The sequence below is a fragment of the Doryrhamphus excisus genome, linkage group LG19 (assembly GCF_037039965.1).
Source record: "Doryrhamphus excisus strain RoL-2023G ecotype Guam linkage group LG19, RoL_Dexc_Guam_v1.1, whole genome shotgun sequence".
Taxonomy (NCBI): Eukaryota; Metazoa; Chordata; class Actinopteri; order Syngnathiformes; family Syngnathidae; genus Doryrhamphus; species Doryrhamphus excisus.
The window spans coordinates 14,476,946-14,485,769 of NC_136375.1; the positions used below are offsets into that span (position 1 = coordinate 14,476,946).

The following is an 8,824-nucleotide window of genomic DNA, read 5'->3' on the forward strand; positions in this document are numbered from 1 at the left end:
ACAACAAGCTAGCTGTGGGGCTAGCGCTAACACCAGTTATTTCACCTAATCTAATGCCAATAGTGTTAAAAACTTCCAAGATGGTTATACATTCAAGCCGGAAACAAATGTCCGTCGAAGTCCGAGTAAACTTGCTGTGAAATGGGAACGAGGGAGGATAAATGTGAAGGGAACTTGCCTGGGTTCAAAGTGGCAAACACAAAGGGAACTCAAGTTGAAGCTAGCCACAAGCTAATGTCGCTAGCCTCCACTTTAAACGTTCCTTAATAAGACCCGGTGTCAATAACAAGCGTTCAAACAGCTTAGTTGAAGTCTTTCGTTATGTGCGAATGATGTCCGGTGAGTGTCACGCCATGCATCGGTGTCTTGGAGCCGTGGAACAATGCCCCGATAGGGGCACCTACCTCCGGGCCACACGGTTACAAGCTGCGATGGCTAGCCGTGCCGAGTGCTAGCTCGCCGGGCAAAGAGAAAAGAGGAAACCGGCTTACGTGTTCATCAGAGTGGCGTTCGTTCCTCGACGACGAGCGAGTCCTAGAGGAGATGAAAGGACCGCTGCAGGGTCGCGAGCTATTCCGTGTGTTCACCATATTTATTCCCGTTAAAAAAGCTCCCAAACCGGCTCCAAACACTGGCTCATAGAGCGCAGCATCCAGCCGCCATTTTCTCTCTCTCTCTCTCGCTCGCTCTATCTCTCTCTCTCTTTCCCTGTGTGTGTGTGTCTTCAAGATCATATCAAATTAAAAAGTGCTCAAATTAGCGTGCATTTATATTTTACATTTTATTTTCTCTATGGATTTAAGACAAGAAAAGATAAGATAAGAAATTAAAGCCATTTATTTTGCGAAGATGTCATAGCGTGCTACCGTTGCGTTCGAAACAACTGGGAAATCCCGGCCTTTCAGACCATCCATGAGAAAAACTGCATTTGAATGCCCCCCACGTTCACTTTATACGACCCCAAAATTGACCGGGGTGAGGTGTCAAAAATCCGCTTCAAACATACAAAGCAGTCAAATTTGTACATTTTAATCATTCAGAACTTCCAAAATTTTTTACACTTTTATCTTATCAGTCTTATCACGCCCATGTCTTTTCGTGCTCTGGTTGTGTTTGAATTCGGGGTCTGCATCCAACTCGACCAGTACCCGGTCTACGAATGCCAGACGTCTGGAGGCCCCTCCTCCAGCCGCGAACCAGCCTGGTGAATTCAGGCAGTCAAGCCCTCCTCACGCTTCCTGGTTGTGTCACGTGATCTCATGTTTACCCTGACGTCCTTTCAAAATATCTGCCTCCAATCGCAACAATAAAGTAACAAAATTATTATATTTTTACATTAGGTTTTACAAGAGAAAGAATAAATGTTATACTTCTCCAGATTTATCTCCAGCTCACATCTAAACCTGATATTCTAAACAATATAATATTCACAGCTCTTTTATTTAGCTTTTACTTTTTGGCTACTTTTACTTTGACTACTTGGCTAATGACATAAGTTTTACATTCATAAAAGTTAGCACGCAGAATTTGCCAATAAAACATGTAAAACATGATGAAAAAAATAATGATGTCATCTTATGATGTTTATAATATGAAGCTTTAGGTATTTACATAAAGTTAGTAAAATCACAGTCAGTGGTTAGCACACAGGCCTCACAGCTAGGAGACCCGAGTTCAATTCCACCCCCAGCCATCTATGTGTGGAGTTTGCATGTTCTCCCCATGCATGCATGGGTTTTTTCCGGGTAGTCCGGTTTCTTCCCACCTTCCAAAAACATGCTAGGTTAATTGGCGTCTCCTGGTTGTCCATGGATGTGAATGTGAGTGTGAATGGTTGTTTGTCTATATGTGGCTGGTTTGCGGCTGAAGGAGGAGCCTCTGAACGTGTGGCCTTCGTAGACCGGGTAGTTCTACTGGCCTAGTAAGATGCAGACCCCGAATTCAAACACAGCCTTTAACTGCCTGGCAGGACGCAGAGGAATCGTTACGACAGTACAAGCCGATTTACGTTGCTGCTGCCTGATGTCAGAGTTGCTGCCGTAAACGAGTGCGGTTGATGAGGCTGTGTGGAGCTGCTAATCAGCCGACAAAATACTGGTAAATTAGCTTGTAGCTTACACGTCAGCATGCAAATGTTGTTTACAGTTTTTTTTAATGTCGATGTTCTGATCCAATGATAGCCACCTTAACTTTAAGAGGGGGTATAGCTGTCAAAACATTAGGGAATTAAAACAAAATGGGACGTGTTAAAAGTAAAAGGCACCATTAGCCAACCACTTAACTGTGTTATAAATGTCTCTGAGATGACAGTTTGTCTTCTGTTTCTGTTTTCAGATGGACAACACAAGACGACATGATACACAATGATGTCGAGAATGATGACAGTTGGTAAGAAAATGGCCATTTTTCATGTGATGTGTCCAGAATATCATTTGTTTTGAAATGACGTTGTGAATGTCAAGGCAGTGAGGCACACAGTGGTGCTGTTTTTGTCTTCAAAGGGTTGGCAGTGATGACAATGAAGAGGAGGCTCCGATGAGATGTAGTTTCTCAGTAGAAGACCTCCTGGATGAGGTGGAGAAGATCTGTTATGATGCACCAGGGACATCTAAGGTTAGAAACAAAGGCAATTTGCATCATAAGATGACGGTTATTTGCACTGAAAACAAAAAAAGAGATGAACACCAGCTCTTTCCAACATGCAGCTCTGGGTCATTTGCAGCTCATGTTTTTTATGTTTTCTGGCACATTGAAGTAATCAAATTAAACCAAAACATAGCTACAGTATCCTCTATCTCGCATAACTGATGCCAAGTGGCTATAATACTACATAGCACTTGTCTTTTATTATTTTTGGACTAATAATAGATCAGAGTCTACCACAAAAAGCCATCATTTTTTAATTCCGTAATTTTCCAAAAAGTGTGAGAGAGCGATGTTTAAAATGCGACTGTATTTTGTTATGCCATTTTGTCATTTTATTTACATAAAATTGCCACTTTGGTCTTGTAAATTCATAACTTTTTTCCATATTATTATTATTTTATTCTCGTAAAATGTTGACTGTCATAAAGGACACCAAGGCTTTCCCAGGCCAGCTCCTGAGACATAATCCTTCCAGCGTGTCCTAGGTTATTCTTGTGTAAACATGACTTTCTAGTCATAAAATCCCAATTACTTTGTCAGTATCAGACGAATACACCTTTGTAATACAGTAGAAGCCTGCTGTTTGCAAATGGTGAAAAAAAAACAGAAATAAAAAGGCCTACAAATATAATTTAACACTCAAAACCCAATTCTATGCCTCTCACAGTCGTTAAGCACATCACATGTTGTCAAAATATGTATATGACTCGTGACCTGTGTGTCAGCGCCCTCTGCTGAATCCAGAGCTGCAGCGCCGTTTGTTGCCTGTATGGCTCTTCTGGTACGTTTTTGCCAACAAATATGGAAATTGATTACACAATCAGGTTGAAATGGTGGTGCGCCTCTGGAAGGACGGCTTCACCGTCAACGACCAGGAGTTCCGCAGCTACTCCATACCTGAAAACCAGCAGTTCCTGGACGCCATCAAGAGAGGGTCAGTTTACATTCAGTCACATTTATAAGGAAGAGCGGCGACCACATGAAATAAACGCTTATTCTGTAGGGAGCTGCCGACGGAGTGGGAGAGCCGAGCCGAGGAGGAGGAGCTGGAGGTCAACGTGGAAGACCTGACGGAGGAAGCATACGTTCCCAAGAAGAAGGTTTTCCACCCTTTCAGCGGGAGAGGATACCGGCTTGGGAGGTGAGAGCTGATTCAATCGAGTCGAGTGGTTAGCGCGCAGACCTCACAGCTAGGAGACCAGGGTTCAATTCCACCCTCGACACATCTCTGTGTGGAGTTTGCATGTTCTCCCCGTGCATGCGTGGGTTTTCTCCGCGTACTCCGGTTTCCTCCCACATTCCAAAAACATGCTAGGTTAATTGGCCTCTCCAAATTTTTTAATTAAAAAATTTTGAATTATTTTAATAGCAGTAAAAAAATATTGAATTGATTTTTTTACATGATATATGAAATTCACAAAATAAAAAAGTAACACATTTATAAAATAATTTTTTTTATTATAATCCCTAGTGAGTATAAGCAGTATAGAAATTAAAAAAAAAAAATTATTTTAATAGCAATAAAAAATATTGAATTCTCTGTGTGGAGTTTGCATGTTCTCCCCGTGCATGTGTGGGTTTTCTCCGGGTACTCCGGTTTCCTCCCACATTCCAAAAACATGCTAGGTTAATTAACGACTCCAAATTGTCCATAGGTATGAATGTGAGTGTGAATGGTTGTTTGTCTATATGTGCCCTGTGATTGGCTGGTGACCAGTCCAGGGTGTACCCCGCCTCTCGCCCGAAGACAGCTGGGATAGGCTCCAGCACCCCTGCGACCCTCGTAAAAGCGGTAGAAAATGAATGAATGAATGAATAAATAAAAGTGCAATTGTGATCGTCAATTTCCTTTCCTACCACTAGGTGTCACTCTACATCCAAGTTTAGCAAAGCAGGTCATCACCCTGACAAGAAGAGAACTCCAAAAGAGCATTCGTTTAATTTGCTTTTGCAAACAGACACAACGCTGCTTTTTGTATATCCAGCTATATCATTGTATATCCTAATCTTTCATTTCTGCTCGTCCTCTCCACCACAGCGTGGCCCCCAGAGTCGTGGCCAGGTCGCCATCTGTGCACGAGGACGGAGAATCTCCTCCTATCCCCATGGTAACGCTGGACCACACCCTCCCTGTGACCTCGTTACAGATCTGGTTGGCCGATGGGAGGAGATTGGTGCAGAGGTTCAACCTGTCACATCGGTGCGTACGGCCCAGCCGAATAAAAAAAACAACACGTTCAAAGCTTAATCTCTACCACTGCTGAAAAGATGACAAAAACATTGCCGCTTGTTCCAGTTTAGGAGGCAAGAGGGTTTGAGCGGGGAGATTGTGTTTTAGGATTACATAATGCAAGTCTAGTATCGCTGAAGGCATGTTGTTTCCCGGCCACAGCGAGTGCTGCAGAAAACATAATCTGAGATGCAGCAGTGGATCTATTAAATCCCAGGAGAGGGGGTTGCGTAACCCCCATGCAGTGTTTATATAACAGTGTTAGGGGCTCAAGGATGGAGAAGCGCCATCCAAGCCCCTTCAACCTTCTGCTAGCCTAGTGTGAGCAGGACGCTCACAAGGCCAAGGCGCCAAGGTTATGTCGGGCGGTCATGAATAATGGAGGCCCAATACACCTGTCCCCATAGCACTTCATGCAAGTCGGAATAATCAGTTCCAGGGTCAAGTTCTCCCCATCATAAATGATTAAGATCTCAGGTAACGTTTGAAGTAACATTCTTAATCATCATGCAAAAAGAACTTAGCATATCTCATTGAAACAACAAATGAGAAGCAGGCAGGGTACACCCTGGACTGATGGCGAGCCAATCACAGGGCACATATAGACAAACAACCATTCACACTCACATTCATACCTATGGACAATTTGGAGTGGCTAATTAACCTAGCATGTTTTTGGAATGTGGGAGGAAACCGGAGTACCCGGAGAAAACCCACGCATGCACGGGGAGAACATGCAAACTCCACACAGAGATGGCAGAGGTTGGAATTGAACCCGCATCTCCTCGCTGTGAGGTCTGCGCGCTAACCACTCGACCGCCATTTTACAATTTTTTTTTTTATTTTACCATGAATGCACTGTATCGCGGCTACATGGCGATCAAGCGGTTAACGCACAGGTCTCACAGCTAGGAGACCCGAGTTCAATTCCACCCTCAGCAATCTGTGTGGAGTTTGCATGTTCTCCCCGTGCATGCGTGGGTTTTCTCCGGGTCCTCCGGTTTCCTCCCACATTCCAAAAACATTAGCTAGGTTAATTAGCCACTCCAAATTGTCCATAGGTATGAATGTGAGTGTGAATGGTTGTTTGTCTATATGTGCCCTGTGATTGGCTGGCCATCAGTCCAGGGTGTACCCCGCCTATCGCCCCAAAAATAGATTTTTTTTGTTTGCAAAAATAGATTTTTTTGTTTGCAAAAATAGATTTTTTTGTTTGTAAAAACAGATTTTTTTGTATTTTAGTTCTTTTTTAAATATTCAAATAATTGTCTATTTTAAGTCTCACCTGAGTGGGGTAAGCCTCGCTGCGTAGTTCCTCCCCGAAATGTAAGCCGGTTTTCAAATTATGTGAGCGTTTTATTGAATTGGGTAGCATCCAAGCGAGGACGTTTGCCACCCACTTTCCTCCATCTTTCACCGCCAGGATCGTGGACGTTCAAGACTTTGTGTCGCGCTGCCAGAGGAGCTGCCCGCCTTTCATCCTGACCACGTCTCTTCCCGTGCGGGAGCTTAGCGACAAAGACCTGAGCCTCCAGGAGGCGGATTTGGCCAACGCCGTCATCGTCCAGCGGCCCCTGGAGACACAGGCGCCCTTCGGACACTCCTGACCGTCACCATCGTTCCTCTGATTCCCTTGTGAACTTTCACCTTTCTTTCATCCATCCTGTCATTGGTGCTGTGGGTCATAAAGCGGACACCTTTGCCTTCATCCAATCAAAACCACTGATGGGTTCAGTCTTCATCAGATATTCACCACCATTCAGTATGTAAAACAGAGATGCTTTCTTACTGATATCACATATACCGATATTGTCCAGCGCTTTACTGATATCGATAAAAGATAGCAATATTGGCAGCCTGGAATGAACACATCATGCTTGTTTACTGTGATGCCACAGGATGCATTAAATAAACACTATGTTAACAGTAAATAATAAACACTATGTTAACAGTAAACTAATAAACACTATGTTAACAGTAAATTAATAAACACTATGTTAACAGTAAATAATAAACACTATGTTAACAGTAAATAATAAACACTATGTTAACAGTAAATAATAAACACTATGTTAACAGTAAACTAATAAACACTATGTTAACAGTAAATAATAAACACTATGTTAACAGTAAATAATAAACACTATGTTAACAGTAAATAATAAACACTCTGTTAACAGTAAATAATAAACACTATGTTAACAGTAAATAATAAACACTATGTGTGCAAAATAAGACAAAGAATGCAATATGCAATGTCATTTATAGTCATTTATAATTATTCATTTGATCTCAACAGTCATTACAGAAATAAAAAACAAACCTACCATCTACACCAAAGATGCAGTTTTGTGCTTCCAGGTGTGGTATCGGTGTGTTCCCCACGTGCGGTATCAGTGTGCTTCCCATAGGTGTGGTATCAGTGTTTTCCTCACAGATGTGGTATCAGTGTGCTTCCAGGCATGGTGTCAGTGTGTTCCCCAGGTGTGGTATCGGTGTGCTTCCAGGTGTGGTATCGGTGTGCTTCCAGGTGTGGTGGTATTGTGCATCCAGGCATGGTATCGGTGTGCGCGCCCCAGGTGTGGTATCGGTATGCTTCCAGGAATGGTATTATTATGCTTCCAGGTGTGGTATCGTTGTTCTTCCAGGTGTGGTATCGTTGTTCTTCCAGGTGTGGTATCAGTGTTCCCCAGGTGCGGTGTCAGTATGCTTCCAGGTGTGTTATTGGAGTGCTCACAGGCGTGGTATGAGTGTGATTCCAGGTGTGGTATCAGTATGCTTCCAGGCGTGGTATCAGTGTGTTCCCCAGGTGCGGTGTCAGTATGCTTCCAGGTGTGTTATCGGAGTGCTTCCAGGTGTGGTATCAGTGTGCTTCCAGATGTGGTATCAGTATGCTTCCAGGCGCGGTATCAGTGTGCTTCCAGGCGTGGTATCAGTGTGCTTCCAGGTGCGGTATCGGTGTGCTTCCAGGTGCGGTATCGGTGTGCTTCCAGGCGTGGTATCAGTGTGCTTCTAGGTGCGGTATCAGTATACTTCCAGGTGTGGTATCAGTGTGCTTCCAGGTGTGGTATCAGTGTGCTTCCAGGCGTGGTATCAGTGTGTTTCCCAGGTTTGGTATCAGTGTGCTTCCAGGCGTGGTATCAGTGTGCTTCTATGTGCAGTATCAGTATGCTTCCAGGCGTGGTATCAGTATGCTTCCAGGTGTGGTATCAGTGTGCTTCCAGGCGTGGCATCAGTGTGCTTCCAGGCGTGGCATCAGTGTGCTTCCAGGCGTGGTATCAGTGTGATTCAAGGCATGGTATCAGTGTGCTTCTAGGCATGGTATCAGTGTGCTTCCAGGGGTGGTATCAGTGTGCTTCTAGGCATGGTATCAGTGTGCTTCCATGCATGGTATCGGTATGCTTCCATGCATGGTGTCAGTATTCTTCCAGGCGTGGTATCAGTGTGTTCCCCAGGTGTGGTATCGGTGGTGCCAGACATCATTCCCAAGGAGGAAGTGGATGATCATGAAGGTTGTGTGCTGTGGGTTGAAGGGGCAAGACGGTGAGGATGGGGGGGGCGAAATAAAGGGGGTGGGGGTTAAAGAAAGTTCTCTGCTTTCTTCCTGTTTTTTGAAGGTCGAATCTTGCTTATGTGCCGTCTCACGTGTGAGAGGATGGATGGATGGATGGATCTTTCACGGACATTTCCTCCTCTGTCCCGTCTCCCTGCGTTGACATCGTCCTCTGGGAAAAATTCAAGCCCCATTATCTATATTGAATATTTCAAGCGGCCATAGGGACGTACACCGGAAGACCAGCGGAGGATTAGCGTTAGCATGTACTAGGATGGTCAGGGGCAGCAGCAGCATCTCCAACATATCCTAATTCCCCATCTTCCATGCTGCATCTTGCTCAAAATGTTTTGGACCTGAATTTGTGAAGCTGTGGGCATCACTCGGGGTTTTGT

The 8,824-nt window shown here is 44.2% G+C and overlaps 2 protein-coding genes across 4 annotated transcripts in view; one reads left to right on the forward strand and one right to left on the reverse strand.

Annotated features, from left to right (window-relative positions):
* atad2b (ATPase family AAA domain containing 2B) overlaps positions 1-723 on the reverse strand; it is a 74,664-nt gene extending 73,941 nt beyond the window's left edge. For all 3 annotated transcript variants that reach the window (XR_013630399.1, XR_009120261.2, XM_058057547.2), the window contains exon 1: positions 492-723. Coding sequence is in view for 1 of the 3 variants with exons in the window: in XM_058057547.2 (XP_057913530.2) it covers positions 492-590 (99 nt within the window). In the remaining 2 variants the exon portion in view is untranslated. The remainder of the gene's footprint in view (positions 1-491) is intronic.
* A 1,210-nt stretch (positions 724-1,933) lies between these two features.
* ubxn2a (UBX domain protein 2A) lies at positions 1,934-7,392 on the forward strand. The gene is made up of 7 exons (XM_058056938.2): positions 1,934-2,097; positions 2,335-2,388; positions 2,502-2,613; positions 3,471-3,580; positions 3,650-3,787; positions 4,685-4,846; positions 6,300-7,392. Exons 2-7 carry the CDS (start codon positions 2,354-2,356, stop codon positions 6,481-6,483), a joined length of 741 nt encoding a protein of 246 aa, XP_057912921.2. The 5' UTR covers positions 1,934-2,097; positions 2,335-2,353; the 3' UTR covers positions 6,484-7,392.
* Positions 7,393-8,824: the final 1,432 nt, after the last annotated feature.

What these genes read in the sequence shown, in the direction of transcription:
- ubxn2a (XM_058056938.2), top strand. Translation starts at nt 2,354, where the DNA reads ATGATACACAATGATGTCGAGAATGATGACAGTTG. An exon ending in GTCGAGAATGATGACAGTTG is followed by an intron (nt 2,389 to 2,501) that starts GTAAGAAAATGG and finishes TTGTCTTCAAAG; the next exon opens with GGTTGGCAGTGATGACAATG. An exon ending in ATGCACCAGGGACATCTAAG is followed by an intron (nt 2,614 to 3,470) that starts GTTAGAAACAAA and finishes TTACACAATCAG; the next exon opens with GTTGAAATGGTGGTGCGCCT.